This window comes from Rhincodon typus, chromosome 29 (assembly GCF_021869965.1).
Source record: "Rhincodon typus isolate 14 chromosome 29, sRhiTyp1.1, whole genome shotgun sequence".
Taxonomy (NCBI): domain Eukaryota; kingdom Metazoa; phylum Chordata; class Chondrichthyes; order Orectolobiformes; family Rhincodontidae; genus Rhincodon; species Rhincodon typus.
The window spans coordinates 19,413,411-19,432,717 of NC_063360.1; the positions used below are offsets into that span (position 1 = coordinate 19,413,411).

A 19,307-nucleotide genomic window follows, 5' to 3' on the forward strand; every position below is an offset into this window, starting at 1 on the left:
GCATTTTGGTTAAAAGCCCTCATTAATCTCAGCTTCTGAAATCTATACATTATTGCCTGTAAAGTCACAGCATGAAGAAAAGTATTAGTTCTTCCTGAAGGTTGAGAAATGGAGAATGGCATTTACCTTGACACCAGAGATAACTGAACATCTAAACTCAAACCTGCATTAAAACTTATGCAAATTCATTATGCAAAGAAGAAAATTAAAATCAAGACATCAAACCATTTGGAAAACAAGGCAAATTTTGCATTACAGAATATTTTATTGGAAGCAAAACGTTGACCATTTGACACCAGTGTCAAGCAAAGTTTAATTTATTTTGAATTATGTTATAGTAGATCATTAAAGGATAGGAGCACTTTCAAATATCCTTCTCTGCAAAAGATGGGCAACGATCAAAAGAGGTAATAAATGAGAGACGTTGTTGTACTTTGTTAAGATGTTAAGTGCTAATGTTTGCTCATTCACTCGCTATATAGTAAATATAGCAGCATCAATTGTGAATCTTCCCCCAATAATCTATTTACACCATGTAGTTGATGAAAGCTTCTAAACATTTTATTTATAAACATTTTGGTAGTTGCTTGGCTAAGGCCAACCCATTTCAGTTTTTTTATAAACACATAACTACTCTAAGAAACCTTTCACATTTCCTATTTATCTAAAATGATGTGGGTTTACTTGTCATTACACAGTATCAAATCAGATCTCAAATAAGAGATTTTCTTTATATCCCTCTACCAAATGGTCACACAACAAAATGCTTTTCTTTTCACACAACGTACTGTAAAAAGCTTTTATTAAGAAGGTTTAAGTCAAAAAATAAAACTCTTAATACAATTTCATACCGTCAAGTCAGTTCAGCAAATATATATCAGTACTTTAGCCATGTAAGGTTAAAGGTCCATTATCTTAAAATAAAATATATTTAGTTTTTAAAATTTATTCAAATAAAGTACATTTTCAGTCCTATAAATTCCCTACATATACATAGTAAGAGGTAAACAAATGATAAAACTTGAATATTTAGTAATCTGTACTGGTGCTGTCACAATTAAACTCTGGTGTTATAAAACATACAACCACTTGGATTTTCTCAGCTATGTGTACAAGATATATTCTATGCATTAAAAAATAAAATGCTAGGTAGAAATTTTAAAAACTCATATCTGCAAAGTGCGGCGGACCTTTCCTTTATTTAAATCTAACTGAATACTGTCATAGTAACTTTGACAAGCAGTACACAATCAGCACATGTGGTTACAACTGCTCAACAATATCTAACTTATTCCAAAATTGCCAATGATGACTGGGTTAAAATTAAAGCTAATTTGTAAACATCTCCTCTAGGAAATATAGTCTTCCAGTCGAAATAAAATAAGGTTTGTCTAGGGTATATTGTACAGCGGTTATTCTGTTCTTTGTGTTGCCTGCAGTACTTGCTAGGACATGATGCCGCTAAGAAAATATACGAATGGCCTGTGATGCTGGTTTTTGGCAGACAGGGCACTTGGGCTCAGCTTTCTCACATATGCGGTTGGCACACTCCATGCAGAAGTAATTGTGACCACAAGGAACAAGTGCTGCAATCACTTCGCTCTCACGGCAAACTACACAGTCACGGTTGTTTTTCTGCCTGCTTTCAGAACCACTCGAGTCTGTGGGAGAGCCGGATGTTGCTGAGGTACTCCCTGGGAGTGAAGACGATGAATAGCCTGGGCTGTTAGAAAAGGCAGACAGGGTTGTCTGGTTAGGCAGCCATGCTAAATTAGCTAAAGGATCGCTTTGCACACGCCTAGCCAGTGGATGGTCGAGTGTACTACTATCAGAAATGGTGGGTGATACGCGAAGAGTAGAAGGGCCACTAATGCTGTTAGTGCGTCTCTGGACAGTTGAGCTACCATTAAAGGCTTGAATAGGATTGCCATGCTCAAATGGAGACCATATCATGCTGTGAGGCCCACTTAAGCAATCAATGGCTGGATACTCCAAACCCACATTACGCTCATCTGAGTTGACAGAGGCAAGTGACTCCCCAAACGTGAAACCACCACTGCCTGTACTGAATGGACTTGTTGGACTGGTATCTGCTAATCTATTGCTGTAATAGGAATCAGTGGAAGTACTTCCCAAAGAATTTAGACTATCATTTCGAAAGGTAGCAGCAGGTCTGCGAGTTGGATTGGGGGCCTTGGACCACAGGCTTCCAGTAGTGCCGATGCCATCTAAGCTTACATCAGTTCCATTGGAGTGAAAGTCATTGTCTGCGGTTAAGTCGATAAGTACTCCCGTTCTCATTGAAATATGAGCCTCAATTTCCTCTCTGGCCCGATCCACATTTTCTGGCATGCCTGTGACCTCAAAAACTGGTTCTTTGTCACGACTTGGAGTGACTATGTACGTATGAGTTGTTTGCTGAATTCGTTTTATGGTAGCACCTTTGGGTCCTACCACAAGCCCCACCACACGATAAGGCACACGCACCTGGATTGTTGTCTGTCCTGGCAGGTTTGGAGGTCCTGCTACAGCTCCTGCCAGTCCATTTGTTTTGTTGCGAGATGCTCGGATCATCGAGAAATGTTCTGCTGCTGAAAGAATTTCTCTTTTAGCCATGGCTACATCCTCCTTTCTCCCAGTGACAATAAATACAGGTTCTTCACCCCGAACAGGAGTTTTTATGTATGTGTTTGTCTTTGCTCGAAGAGCCTTAATTTTGCAACCTTTAAAGAGAAAAAAAAATTGTGTCAGACAAATTTTAGAAAAAGTGTCAGATTTTGAACAAAGCTGTTCTATTTATTAACCATAAAGACCCAAGTACATTTTGCATTTTTTGAGCAGGTTGACAATGGTAGCACAAGAAACGAAACATGAAATGAGATTCCAAGGCTTTTGCTTTCCTTTGTGACAACTAGGAAACTGAATAAATAGTTACAGAAATATGTACACTTGTACATTTAAAGCTGCAATGCCCATTATTATTTTTGACATGGTTAGTTTCTAATATATGCTGTAATCAGCAAGAAGATAGTGCTCATATTGGAAAAGTTCTTTCTTGGGATTAAGTTACCAAAGAGTTTAAGAGCAAAGTTTACAAGTACAATGATTGTGCTCTACTGAAGTCTAAACTTCGACTTTCCTGCTCCTCTGATGCTGCCTGACCTGCTGTGTTCCTCCAGCGCCACACTGTTATCTGACTCCAGCATCTGCAGTTCTTGCTATCTCCTTGTGCTCTATCTTGTAGGTTTTACAAAATGTAAGCATTAAAACAAATTGCAAAGATATATCCTATTCCTGGTAAGCTACCACTATTAAAACTATATGCATATTTAGGCTAATTTGTTTTAAAAAAGGGAACTTAAATAATCTGCAGAAGAAAGTTCCATGTCATGGCAAAACAAGATACTCTGAACTAACATGCAAATAACTGGCATCTGATTGATAAATATAGGATTCAATATAGGTGCATATATAATTAATCAACCTCAATTTGGCAGAATTTCTTTCAGAAGGCGATAACATTAACACTTTACGGCATAGTAAGAGTAATAGAAAAAAAGTTGCACTTCTGAAATTGGGGTAGAAGCATTGAAACAGTGTGTGCACTGTGTTTTACTCTGTGATTAGCCAGCATACTACAGGGAGGGCCTAGGGATTCTAATGCAGTTACTGGCTTTAAGAGAAAATTCTCTTCTTCACACTGACAATAGGATTTACTTCAAAAGCATTGGAAAAGTTAATTTCAATTACATTGTGCATTATAAGAGTTAGATATAGTTGTTAGGTTTAAAGGGATTAAAAGTTTGTGGAGAAAGCAGGAACAGGGAACTGAGTTGGATCATCAGCCATCGTCGTATTGAATGGCGGAGCAGATTTGAAGAGCCAAATGACCTGTACTTGCCAATATTTTCTGTTTCTATATCTTTCACAGTAATGCTGAATAAATATAGTAGCATCTTTAGCAACCACTCTGCATTTGATAGGGAAAGAGATTGACAGTCTCAATGTTTGATTAGAATTCTGAACACAATCCTCTAGCCATATACTATGATATACCAAAACATCATATGATGAATGTGAGATCTGACAAGCACAAAATGTGTCCTTTCAGTTAGTGTATAACTAAGGACACTGTTTGCATTATGTTGCATTTATAGGTCAACTACAACATTTAGTAATACTAGCAGGTCTCACATTGCACTGCTCAGGTACTCTGGTACCAGAGGGTGGGTTCTAACTTTTATCATGGCCTTATTGCAGCAGTCACACAACATTGTTTTGCTCTTCATTTTCATGACTCTTTGGCCCAGATGTAAACATCATTTCAGCAACACAAAATTTTCACTGCAAACATAATTGGTTCAGAATGCTTTTACACATCATGTTCAAGGATAGCACGATGCTGAAGGGAAAGGACATCAGTGCTGAGAATGGAACATTTTGCTTTGGCTCCCAGAATTTATCCAATCCTATTCGCCCGCCTGTTTCTGCGAGCCTCAAAATTCTCTCTTCAGGTAGTAATCCAATTGCTTTGATGGTGTTTACCTCCAACTCAATTTCAGATAGCACATTCTGGTTATAACTATTTGCTACATAAAAATGTATTTCCTCCTGAGACTTTAGGTTCTTGGGCCACCTGTCTTAAAAAATTTGTGAAGGAAGTTCTCAGCTCCGGCCTAAGTTTCCGCACAACAACCAAAATAATACTTTTTTTGCAGAATTTCAATGCGTACAAAACTATTTGTAAAGGTGTACAATGTACATAAAGTGCTTTGAGACCCTGGTGAAATGCAAAAAGTGGCAATTCAAACTCAAGTCGTTTACCATAGCATTCAAGTAGCTCAAATTATTTTTGAAAATTGTTCCCAGATCACTGTTCACAAAATCTCACAAGTGCTGTTGTATTACATGACACAAAGGCCATCCATGGTTTCCCCTCATTACCCGTTTGATGATAATTTTGAACATCTTTATCAAATATTCTCCTTCACTTCACTGCTCTAGGAGCAACAATCGCATAAATCTTTTTTGTACCCTGGAACCAGACTTAATGCTTGAGATGAATTTAGGTTTTATACCGCAATTCTTCACTTAAATTCAGAGCTGCATTCCTGAGAATATCGACTAAGTGAAGCATGGCTGCCTACGGAAATCAATGTTAAAGGCAGAGTTAGGTTCTTGCAGACATTTATTGCTCAAAGAAACAACACTCGTGGAAATAGAGTTGTATATTCATGTATTGCTTAAAGCAACTTATAAAATAAATCACTAAATAAAACAGAAATGCTAGACAATTAAGTATTTTAGGACCTTTGTTAGCATGGAGTTGAAATGGTGTATGTTCCCAAATCCTACATTCATAAACAAAATAATTTGTAAAATAAAATAATTTAAATCTCAAACAATACTGTCCTATATAAATACAAGATAAGTGCATTAAAATTACACTCACCAGGTTAAGTTTTTATTGACCAGACTTCATGAAATGTCAGAAGCTGGTTGGTGCTGACAGAACCACCTGCACCAATAAATTCTTCCACTAGGTGGAGCCAAGAACTTCAATGCAAGTTCAGACTGGCAGCCCGGACAGAAATGGACACCAGATTTTTAAGGACAAGAAAGGAAGCCAGGAGAGCACGTTAAAGACGACGGAAAAGTCTTAAAAGCAGGCAAGTCACAGAACAGGATGTATGGTAAACAATATTAAACTGAAACTCAACATTACTAAATTAATAACAAGCTTTTTAACAATGAGAAAGCAAAACATTAACCAAGTGAAATTTAACAGGGGCTTGCTGTGTAGGTTTAAAATATATTTTAGTACAAAGAAAAATCAAGGTGAAAAAACTCATTCCCAGTTAGATCACTGTTCTGTATCCCTAGCAGCCCACATCCCACCTGAACAGTTCAAACTATCTCAGTTTCACACATCACGGAAGTGATTAACTGCACTTATTCTCAGTTCAATACCACATTCCTGACAATTCACATCCATGTCATAACGCATCACTCATTTACCAAACTAAATGCTCCTCCCTAACAAGTACCTCACACCAATTTTAAATTGCTGATAATAGGGATGCAGGGCAAAATAACGTCCCATCAATAGCTTATGTTCCATCTGATAGAGTAATCTTAAAAATATCAGTTCATTGTGGTCTGTGAAACTCCTGTGCTCACTGCATCCTTTCCTGCCCACACATCCACCCGATTGTGACATATACAATCCAACAAACACAAATGTGGATTTATGCATACAATTATGAACCCAAGTTCTCTTTATATTCCAATCAATATTCTATTTTTTTTAACTTGCCCAGTGTCAGAATTTGAATCCCTCTTGCTGTGTTAGGTAAGTGTACACACAACTCTGAAGGCGTCTATGATATGATCATGATTGGAACCAAGTTAGACGAATAGAGCTAGGCTGTCTCTTCAGTAGCTATCATGGTACAACAATGCAAATATCATGTGGGTATAATAGAACTGACAGTGTCACACATAAATAAAAGCACCAAAAAGTTTCCAAGTTTGTCAAGAGCCGGTTTATTCCCCGAATACAAAACTCCTTTCAAAACCTTAAGTACTTTTCTTTTAAAATGGTGGATTTTGTATTCTTGAATGTGATGGATGAAGCATTGTTTCCAGTATTCTCACCCTTGGTCAGTCAGTTGTCTGCAGTGCAAAGTTCTTTTTCAGTCTTAGTCCCTGGACCTGTTCACCACACACAACTTTACACCAATTACTTCAAATTCCCTTTATCTAAGAGAGAACGCTATATCTCTACTTTTTAGTTTAGTCTCTGAAGAAACTCAATCAAAATCAGTTAAATGTAGATCATAATTCAGGTTTTGCTTTTATTGTTTATGTTTCAGGATCACCAACCTAATACTTGTTAACTGGATCTTCTGATCTCTCTCAGTGGATGTGTATTGTTCTTGGGGCGTACTCTTGTGTCTCCTAAAGGTGCAGGCATAGTATTGATCACTCTCTCTTACCTCATTTAAATGGATGTTTATTCAGATGCCAGTCTAACCACACTAAAATTGTAGACTTGTGTAAGCTATAATAGATCAGGTAAATGTTGCCTTCGGCACATTTTGACAAAGATCGCATTTCTAGCAAGAAGCAACAATTTCATGAGCAGCAATCTAGTTGGATTTTCCTGGCTTCTAGTCTTGAAGACAAATTTTTAACCATCTTCTCTAACTTTGCAGCCCAGGGTTCTTTTTAAAAGTAATGAAAGCCCTCATTGCCATTATGATTCTGATTTAGCTGTTTGCACATTGGAAATTTGAATAGTAGCTTATTAAAAAGTTCTGATTTAGACAAGACTAAAATTTATATCATATCGCAAAAAACTGAGACTTGTCATGTGAACAATGTAAATTCTGGAGTGACGAGTATCAAAAAAATTGCACTTTCACCATCACCCCAAATTTAGATGTGAACTAAGGATTCATTTGCTCCATCTCAAAACATTTAGAGGGTCTCCCTAATTTCATTAACAGAAGATTTACTAGTCATATGCTCGAGTGCAAAACCATGGTGCAGTTTTCTGCTCTGGATTTAACCATAAGCAACTTGGTGGTCCAAACCCCCAATTCGGGAGCAGCCAAAAGACTGCCACTTATAGCTTAAAAGGTGAAATGATAGGATTTCAAATTGCAGTGCTGTTCATCATAGTAATATTTCCAAAAACAGTCCAAGGGCCTTCTCATAGCTACACTGTGACTCACTTCAACACTATTCCCATCAGAATCAAAGCGTTAAGTCAAACAAAACAGAGAAATGCAGGATGTCTGGCAGCACCTGTTTCCTCTACAGAGTTAACGTTTCAAGACCAGAAGTGTTAACTTTGTTTTCTCTCTCCAGATGCTATCAGATCTGCTGCTTTTCTCCAACACTTGTTTTAGATTTCTGGTGTCTGCAGTTATTTTTCACTACCAAGTCAATTTTGATTATTCTGTAAACAAATATGCTGTGGGAAATATACATAAAAAGAAAAACACTAACATGGTAACTGATCCAAGCTTATCATAATATCTTTAAGTGCATATTCAAGAATTACATACATACTGCACTTGCACAATGAATCACAGGTTGAGTAGGACTGGGTCTTAAATTGTAGTATCAATTACCTGTTCAATTCAAACCACGCTACTTCATAAGTATCACTACTGTCATAAAAAATATGCAGAAGGGGTCAAAGGTGGTCCCAAAAAGAAAACATTTCATCTGTGGGTATACCTTCATTTAATGTAAAAATGGAGGTAGTATACAATACACAATCTCAACCGAACACATCAGATCTGCAGATGTAGTCCCACTGTATAAATTTCCACTTTACACTATACCAAATAGAATTTTGCCACAAGATGCGTAACTGTACTAAGAATTTGGTATAACTTCGATATGTTGTTTAAGACATTTGAACTGCCAGTTTTGAAGTTTTATCTGCCCTTCTGCAAATTTTCTCCAGCTGCTTTTTGCTGGTTTCACTTTTTCCACTTTCTTATGTCTGTAAATGTGGCCATCATCCCCTACACAAGTTATCTTTGCACTCTATACCAATGATCTGAAATGTACTTATCAACAAATTGACATGACTTTATGGACTATAACCGGATCACTGTAATATAAAGCATCATTCTGTCAATCGCAACTAAAATGGTTTACTACAGCAGCTTCCCAAAGACCAGAAATAACCTAACATTTTCAGATCAGAATTTTGTGAATTTATTCTTTTCCAAGATCTGGACCACTTCGAGTGTTGTTGCTCCCCTCTGAAAACTAACCAGTCTTCCCTCTACCCAATAAATCCCTCTCTCTATAGTTTCATTACACTGTCTTCATTCTCAGCATGATCATACTTTGCAAGGCCTACCAACTGCGCTCTTAACTGTCACCCATCCCAACTGCCAACCACAAAAACCTCATCTTCAGTCAGCAACAATCCAACAGCAGAACACTTGCCAGAGTCAGGTGGTCATGGGTTCCCACAAAATTCCCACTCCAGAAACTTGAGCAACAGAATCCAGGTTCACGCTACAGTAAACCTCGGAAGGTGCTGGATGATTGGACGTCAAACTGAGGCACTGACTCTCAGGGGAAAGATCTTAGGACTTAATTCCAAAGAATGACAGATCTCTTCAGTGACCAGGCTAACCATTCATTCCTCAATTAACATCTTAAATTGCAAAATCTGCCCCAAACAAAAAAGGAATGAGATCCTAAAGGCAGAATATAGAGTGTAAGGATGCAAGTTGAAAATCAGGACTCAAAAGGTAGTGGGCCCAGGAAATACTACTCAGAGCAGAAATAACAGGATATATCAGATGAACATGTGGCTGAAGAAATGGTACAAGGGGGAGGGTTTCAGATTCCTGGGACATTGGGACTGGTTCTGGGGGAGGTGTGACCACTACAAACTGGACAGTTTGCATCTGCGCAAGACTGGGACGGTATCACCAGGGGAATATTTCCTACAGTGGTTGGGGAGGCATGGTACTAAAATAATAAGGAGATGGGAACGCATGCCAGGAATCAAAGACCAAAACAATAGACAGAAAGGGGAATTAGAAAAGTGACAGAAAAATCAAAGGACCAGGATCAAACAGGGCCACAGTGAGAAACAAAGGACAAATAATGTGACAAAGACAAACCTTAACACTTTGTGACTTAATACATTTGCAATAAACCGGATGAATTAATCATATAAATATTTGAAAATAGGTATGATATATTTGCGATTACGGAGACATGGCTGCAGGGTGACCAGGGATGGGAACTGAATGCCCAGAGTTACATTGCTGGTTAAAGAGGAAATTAACACAATGAGGAAGGATATTAGCTCCGATGATATGGAATCTGTATGGATAGAGGGGCAGACAAACAAGAGTCGGGGTTATATGTAGACCCCAACACATAGGGGTGATATTGAAGTGACACTAAACAGGAAATTTGAGACAAATGCAATAAAGGAACATCTGTAATTATGGACAAGTTAGTAACAACACTGTAGAAGGAATCGTTGGAGTGTCCCTTACAATTAAAAAAAGGGAAATTTATAATGGGGAACACAGATGGCTGACCAATTAATACAAACTTGATTCTGATTTCAGAAAGGAGAACACAAGTAACAGACAGAAATGTTGGGAGACATGATTTAGTGAAAGAGAGGAACTGAAGCAAATGAACATTAGTTGGAAATGGTTATCATAGAATCCCTACAGTGTGGAAACAGACTGTACAACAAGTCCACACCTACACTCGGAGCATCCCACCCAAACCGATCCCCCTATAACCCACTTAATCTACAGATCCATGAACACGACGGGCAATTTAGCATGGCCAATCCACCTAGCCTGCACATCTTTGGACTGTGGGAGGAAACCGGAGCACCCAGAGGAAACCCTCGCAGACAGTCACCCGAGGCTGAAATTGCACCCTGGTCCCTGGTGCTGAGAGGCAATAGTGCTAACCACTGAGCCACCGTGCCGCCCCGGTGCTGGTGGAAGTGATGGAATTGATGGCTGATAAAGCAAAGGCCCTAATAACCTACATCCGAGATTACTTGAAGTGACCCTAGAAATAGTTGGGATGGATTGGTGGTCATCGTCCAAGATTCCAGACTCTGGAACAGTTCCTACAGATTACAGGGTAGCTTATGTAACCCCTCTACTTAACAACGGAGGCAGAGACAACGCTGGAAATAACATACCAGTTAGCCTGGTGTTGATATTGGGGAAATTGCTAGAAGCCATTATAAAAGATTTAAGCACAGCATTTGGGAAAACAATGGACCGGACAGAGTCAGCATGGATTTGCAAAAGGAAAATCGTGCTTCACAAATCTACTAGAATTCTTCGAGAATGTGGCTCAGTTGATGACAGGAGCCACTAGTCCACTTTATTTGGACTCTCAGAAGACTTTTGACAAAGTCCCACATAAGAGATTAGTGTGCAAAATTAAAGTACACGGGATTGGGGGTAGTATATTAAGATGGATAGAAAAGTGGTTGGCAGGCAGGTAACAAATAGTATGAATAAACGAGTCTTTTTCCAAATGGCAGGTAATGACCAGTGGGGTGCTATCAGGGATTAGTACTAGGACATCATCTATTCACAATGTATAAAGATTAAGATGAAGGAATGAAGTGTAATATCACCAAATTTGCAGGTGACAAAACTGGGTGGAAGGGTGAACTGTGAGGAGGATGTAGAGATGTTTCAGTGTGATTTGGATAAGCTGAGTGGGCAAATGCATACTAGATGCAGTATTATGTAGATAAATATGCAGGTATGTTTTATGAGGACAAAAACAGAAAGGTGAATTATGTGAACAACTATAAATTAAGAGAGGGGAATGCGCAACGAGACCTGGGTGCCTTTGTACACCAAAGATAAGCACGCAGGTGGTCAAGAGGCAAATGGTATGTTGGCCTTCATGGCATGACAATCTGAGTACAGGAGAAAGGAGGTCTTGGTGCAAATATACAGGACCTTGGTGAGACCAAACCTGGAATACTGTGTACAGTTTTGGTCTCCGTATCCAAGGAAGGATGTTGTCGTAGAGGGACTGCAACAAAGTTTGCCAGTGATTCCTGGAATGATAGAACTTACGTATGAGGAGTAGTTGAATTGGTTAGAATTATATTCATTGGAGTTCAGAAAAATGAAAGCGAATTTCATAGAAGCCTCTAAAATTTTAACAGGACCAGATAGGGTAGATGCAGGAATGATGTTCTCTCCATCCATTACCTCAACATTCCTTACGCTCCAAATTCGTCAACACATCTTTGTCTTGCAGCTGTATTATCACCATTCCTTGCTACAGACACTACAATGACTTAGGCAATGCCAAAATCACACGGTTGACATGTTGCGTGAAAGTAATCTTTCTACTCATCTATTTTCCTGCTATCACCTGAGCCAATAACCACCGTATATCCTTGCAACTACAGTCTCCTTTGCAGCTCTTAACTTTTTTACCTAATTCCACTAGTACCTTTGCTATACAAAGATTAAACTATCAGCAACATTTAAGCCATGTTCCAATCTATCACAAGAATTCAACTTCAGACTTGTGCTCTTATTTATATGCTATTTCAAGATATTATCATGGACATATCAAGTGGCCAATCTCCACATACATGATGACAACTTCCACTCCATGTATATATAAATATTACATAAGCATAGGATGTTTTATTGCCTTCCAAACCAAATTAATTCTCCTTGGCTTACACCAGCCCATACCCACCTCGAACTCTGAATCCATCAACTTCCCCAGCTGCCATCAGACCAAATCAATGGTGGTTCACTTAAACTCTACCTCAACTTCCAACTTTATTGTAACCAATCTTTGTACTTCACCACAATAATATAATCCACCTGCCCGTGCTGATTCAAAACATCTTAATGATTCTTGTTGTAATATCTCCTAGACGACTTATTCATCTTCAACACCTCTTAAATTACAATCGATACACTATCTTATCCTAATATGTGAAAGTCTAGCAGGCCTCATGTTCTCCCCATTCCATGAGGTCTTGGTAACCTAAATCTAATATTCTGAACTACCATGTCTCACTCTCCTTCAGGTCAACCTTACCCCTAACTTATGTGAGTGATACCCCTTCAGCAGTACAAACACCAGATTAATTCTGCAGCCATGCTCACTCCTACTTTTCCAGTGGTTACCTAACACTCTATACGACTTTCTTGTCCTTGCTGCCTAGTTTCCCAGGCAGTTTCCAACTGCATTCCTTTCTTTCACTAGTCTTCAACCTTCCCTTCCACAACCCAATCCTCTCCCTATTTTCACAATTTTTGATGCTCATTGATTCAAACGATTGTGGTGTTTTGTGCATAAGAGTAGTTTTCATGTTTGCACTCACCACTCGTTCTTCTTCCCTGAAGTCAGAGCTGATGATTCATTGTGCCCTGGAAGGCAGTAGGGAACTCAGAACAGGAGGCACTGAGGATTCCTGAGGAGGTGTATAACAGCAACCTTTGCATGTAGTTTCCCTTCCCCACATGCAAAACACATTTAGGACCATTCACTACACGACCAGAAAGAAAATGATAGCTGTTCAATGCACGCTTTAAATATGCTTTCATTACTAGTAAGAAAGTGTATTTTCTCTTCTAGAAATAACATTTTGTGGCAACAAAATTCATCCCATCAACCCACCTCTGCTTTTCGAGGGGAGCTATTACAGAGTTGCAGCCTGGGCAACCTCACTCAATGTGGTCATTCTTTTAAAATTAATGTATTATTCAGGAAGAGCACTTTGGTTTACATTTGAGCCATTTCAGCTCCTGGTGAGGTTTTGCTACTTTCAGGTGCAAAAGCAACAAGTGACCTTCAAATACTTCAATCAACTGCAAAGTATGGAAGATTAGAAGAGTACCATAATAACAGCACACAAAGTTTCTGTTGAATGAATAGATTAAACAGAAACACACATTTTATTGGCAAAGTGTTTGTAAGGACAATGAGATTAACACAATAGACACTATGCAATCATGTCGTTTCCAAATATTTTATATTCTACATTACACATAGACCATTGCAAGTCAATCTAGTATTCATTCAATACTCTTGCAACAATTACAGAACTCATCCCTCTCACTTCAACCTTAGCATAACAAAGGTTCTATGACTGTGTTGAACTTTAGGAAGGTTAAATTCTTATGATTCTTACAATTACAGTACTACATAATTCAGCCAAAGCAAAGATTTGGATTTTCTTAAAATATTTTTGCTCTTTTGCAACACTGCTTGAATGCTCAGTCTTTGCAGGTACACCATGTCTTATTACAGTACGACAACTATAGAAGTACCAAAACTGCTCAAATCATCAGTTAGCAAATGTATCTCAGAGTTCCAGAAAGGGAAATATCTAAAATTGATAATGAAAGCCTACATTTCCTACCCACAAAACCTCCCTAACTGGGTAATTTAAACCTTTAATGTGTAGAATCCAGATGTCACCATTTCTAACTTCTAAAATTTTAATCTACTACTTCATAATTGAACAGGGCGGACTATTTCAAAGGAGGAGAATACTCAAACTACTCCACTTGCATGATCAATTTTGCACTTGCTATACTTAGGAGTTCCATGGGCTAATAGTCTTCCTCTCCACATAAACATAGGTAACGGAATGTCAGATAACAAAGCAAGCTTAATTACACATTTACATATACAACGTAAACCATATTTCAGCTGCTAGCTACGTGTGCCCTGCAGTTATTTTTTGAAGACTTCTCTAGTTTTTCATAGTTTTCCATCGTAACATGGGAGCAGAAGACGGAGGCAGAGAAGTAGGCCATTCAACACATTGAGTCTGCTCTGCCACTCAATGAGATAATGGTTAATCTGATAGTCCTTAACTCCACATTTCCCCATAACCATTGATTCTCTCACTGATTAAAAATTTATCTCAGCTTTGAAACTTAACAACTCAGCCTAGACAGCCCATTGCAGTAAAAAATATTCCACAGATTCACTGCCCTGAAGAGAAGAAATTCCTTATCTGGCTTAAAAGGCACACCCTCAGGTCCAGACACTCTTTTTGCATCTACACTGTCAGATTCACCCAAGAATCTTGTATGTTTCAACAGAGACCAAACAGGAAGGAAATTAGCCACACCAGTACACGAACATCAACTGGCAACAAAAAGACACAACTAATACTCACTGATCTCCGTCCACGTGGATAAGGAAAACCACCAGTTCAATTAGGACAACACCAGGATCCTGGGACAGGCGAAGCAGAGGCAAGCATGGGAATTCCTGGAAGCCTGGTTCTCCACTAAGAAAGCCATCAATAAACACAGAGCTGGACCCCATATATACTGCATTGTGAAGGAAAACCAGAAGTGAGGTAACCAAGCTCAACGGACACCAGAGTTTAAATAACAGGCGTGGAAACAACAGCGCTTCATTGGAGGCTGCACTGATGGTACCCAGCAGGGTAATGAAATGCCTAGGGAACAATGAACCAGCTTGGCAAGCCAACCAACCACAACATCCACAACCCAAGCTACAAATCTACTCTAAAGCCTAAGAGACCTCTCATTCTTCTAAACTCGAATGAGTACGTGCAAAACCAACTCAAGCCTTCCTCTCCAAGTCTCTCCATTACCAGGATCAGCCTAGTGAACCTTCTCTGGACTGCCACCGACGTCAGTATATTTTTCGTTAGACAAGGTGACCAATATATTCACAGCATCCAGCTGTGGTCTGACTACAGCCTTGTACAGTTTTACCACGAAGGCTGAACTTTTGAGATTTATGGAAGAGAAGTTTTAAATCCCTCTGCACTGTAGTTTTCTGCAGTTTAGCTCCATTTAAGTGATATTCAGCTCCTCTGTTCTTCTTACCAATGCGCATTACTCACATTTTCCCCATATTTATATTCTATCTACCAAGTTTTTTGCCTAATTGCTTGAACTGTCTATATGCCTCTGTATATGCTGTGTGTAATCCTCACCACTTGCTTTCTACCTATTTGTGTCATCTGCAAACTTGGCTATAGTACATGCACTTCCTTATCTAAGTCATTAATGTATATTGTAAATAATTGTGGCCCACCCACTGATCCCTGTGCACTTCACTAGTTACAGGTTGCCATTCTGAAAATGACCCCCTTATCTAACTCACTTTAGTTAGCCAATCCTCTATTCATGCTAATATATCCCCAGCATTATGGGCTCTGAAGTAACTTTGTTTGAACATACACTTATTAGCTCTAAGAAGCTCTAAAAATGAAAATCATATCATGCTTCACCTCAACTATGAGACGCTGTGATCAGATGTCAAGAACATGTCTTAAAATTAAATCCCAAAATAACCAACTTTAATTAGGAAAAAATGTTCATGCACAGTTCAAGGTATATTTAACCTGCAGCAATATTTCTGAATTTACTGCAATTGATTAATGATTAAGGTTCACTAATTGGCATGAAAGTTTTATTAAAACTTATCAAGACATTTATTTTAATTTTTGCATATCTTTAACTATATTTCAAATGTATCACATCCATTTTGTTGTAAAATTTGTGCATTTCAGCACATAAAATCAAGGATGTAATTGCTGAACTGAAGACATCCATTTTAAATATTCCACATCAGGTATCAAGAACATCCAATTGGACAGATACCATACGAAGTTTTAATTTCACTCTTCCCAAAAAAATCTCCAATTTATCCATGACAACATATCTAATTTCCTCTGACACAATAACAGAAGATCCCATTTGATCAGCCATCTTTATGTCAACATAAAGTCCATACATAATTTAGTGCTGTATTTCTCATCCACTATAAGCATGAAATCTGCTCAAATTAATTTTCAATAACACTTTTATACTTTCAACATAAAAACAACTGAAAAGTACCCTTGTTATAATGGCATACAGGTTTCTGAAGTAAATGGGCAGTACTTCACACTACCAGAATTTTGGTGTGAATGAAGAAAAATATTTTTGAGATGCATATTTAAGATTGTCAATGTTCCACATTTATTCAAAGTACTATATGGAAAAGGTACCCAAAGTACTTTATGGACGCAAGAAAAAACTAATTACAGAACAAAAATATCATTACCAGCTATAAGATGGGAGGTTTAGGATGCTGACCAAAGGCAAGATGAAAGTTACAGAGTCGTACAGCACGGAAACAGACCCTTTGGTCCAACTCATCCATACCAACCAGATACTCCTATAACACGATAGTTGCATCATGCGCTATGCATCCATTACTCATCAGTCACGTTACAGCCAATTCACGTTAACAAAACATGTGTTAAAGCAGAAATACCAGTATCCTAAATTAATCTGGTCCCATTTGCCATCATTTGGCCCATATCCATCTTAGCCGTTCCTATTCATATACACATCCAGATGCCTTTGAAATGTTGTAATTATACCAGCCTCTACCACTTCCTCTGGCAGCTCATTCCATACACACATCACCCTATTGTGAAAAAGTTGCCCGTTAGGACCCTTGTAAATCATTCCCCTCTCACCTTAAACTTACGTCTTCTAGTTTTGGACTTCCCCACTTCGGAGAAAAGACCTTGTCTATTCACTCTATCCATAGCCCCTCATGATTTTACAAACTTCTACTGGGTCACCCCTCAGCCTCCAATGCTCCAGGGAAAATAGCCCCAGCCTTTCCCCATAGCTCAAACCCTCCAACCCAGGCAACATCTTTGTAAATCTTTTCTGAATTTCCTAAGTTTCACAACATCCTTCCTACAGCAGGGAGACCAGAATTGTACATAGTATTCCAAAATGCCCTAAACAATATTCTGTACAGCTGCAATGTGACCTCCCAACTCCCATACTCAATGCACTGACCAATAAAGGCAAGTATACCAAATGCCTTCTTCACTATCTTGTTTACCCAGGTCTGTACTTTCAAGAAACTATCAGGCACTCCAAGGTGTCTTTGTCCAGCAAACACTTAATGGGAAGGTCCTGGGGAGTGTTAAGTCCTGCCCTGATGTGCCTTTCCAAAATACAGTGGCAGGATACTGTTGAAAAAAAGTTGCAATGAAAAACAGAGTGCTTGGAGAAACATGGAGCACTATTAGAGGCTCAGCAACACATTAGTGGAGCAGGTTTGAAATGGGAACAGAAGAGGAACAAAGGATACAATTTAGAACAAAATAAAAGTGAAAGATGTCAGAGGAAGGGATGAGGCCACAATGTAATTAAAGGCAAAAATTTTAAGATTGAAGCCCTATATAATGGGAAACTGATGAAGCTGAGAAGAACAGGGGCTGTGAGGGAGCAGGACAAGTGCATTTTGGTCAGGGTGGAAAATATAACTTTTGGAACTCAGTAATTCACATTCAAGCAAATGAGTATAGGGTTGGCCAAAGACACAAAAAACCTCACAGCAGTAAAATAAAAACAGGTGGAAATATACATAGTACAGCATGACAAAGCCAGTTAAGGAATATATAATTTATTTTTAAAATCATAACTAGTAAACTAAATGCTTCCTTGTCCAATTGAAACAAATGTTATGTACAGATTCCCATCCAATACATTCATAAAGTCATTATCCAATATTAGGTTTAAGCAGATAATTCCTCCTCCCTACATACAGGTTAAACTTTCCAAAAAGAAATTTCTTCCAACAATTCCATTTAATTAAAATTAGCTATACTGAAATATGCATTTACTTTAATTACAGTTCTAAATGTTAGAAAACTGTAGCGTCCACAAAACGTGATGATCTTACGGATTCCAATATAAAATGTCAGCTCACTAAACTAGGGAAGACTATTGAATTATGAATCATAAGCACAAGTAAAATACTGGATGTAGAATACAAGTATAGGGGCTCCATAATGTGATTAATATCCAACTTCAGAACTGAAACTCTGACTGCACTAGTCAAGTTATTTGCTTTTAATATAGTGATCCTTGCATCTTATTTGAGGGAGACTGTTAACTCAGTACACTATTAACCACATATTATGCTATTTTGCGCTGTTTCCAGGCCCTGGGTTGAAACTCCCTAAACATTAGCAGGTGAACAGTCAAACTGCAATGACTGCATTAAATCTAAGTGTCAGAGGAAAATGAATGTTGTCCCAGGTGATTGTCCCATCAAGCCCTCTATGGTATATTTTTTAATTCAGCAAGACTGAATTTGATTTTGCAGAATGAATGAAGTTCAAGGACCAATCAATGCAGCAGAACCTGTGACAGACAAAATTTTTCGACTTGCTGCCAATTTAATGCTTTTATAGATAATTTTAGACAGTCTCATGCTGTGTGCCCAGACCCAGTCATGTTGAGCTTAACAATCAACTTCTAAAAACTTGAACACTTATATTCACTGCCAATTTTAAAATATCAATTTCCAGTATAAATATTATTTAAATTATGATCAATCGTATTCAAGCTGTTCTTTCAGATGGTGGTTAGATACTCTGACCTTTAATACAGATAGGCCATTTTTAAATACACTATTAACAATAGTATCAGTTTAAACAGAGTAGAATTAAGACAAATCTTGCTTTCTCTGTTCATTGCTGCTCCTTGGCCAAGAACACAGCATGCAGCCTGCACTCTACAATTGCTTACTAACAACACTACAATGGCAAACATGGTTGACTCAATGGACATGTGTCCTTCCTTTTTACTTTTTTGGCCTCTTTCCTACTCCTTCAACTGACTAAATAAATTAATAATTTACATTTCATTTATATCCCAAGGTTACTAAAGTAGTAATCAACATCTATTATTACAATAAATTCATTAGGTTGAGAGATA

At 38.2% G+C, this 19,307-nt stretch overlaps 1 protein-coding gene across 1 annotated transcript in view; it reads right to left on the minus strand.

Annotated features, from left to right (window-relative positions):
- Nucleotides 1-767: 767 nt before the first annotated feature.
- The window catches only part of LOC109938267 (RNA-binding protein MEX3B-like), a 93,055-nt gene continuing 74,515 nt past the window's right edge, over nucleotides 768-19,307 (minus strand). The window contains exon 2 of the mRNA XM_020536708.2: nucleotides 768-2,723. Within this exon, the coding sequence (XP_020392297.2) occupies nucleotides 1,462-2,723 (1,262 nt within the window). The 3' untranslated portion in view covers nucleotides 768-1,461. The remainder of the gene's footprint in view (nucleotides 2,724-19,307) is intronic.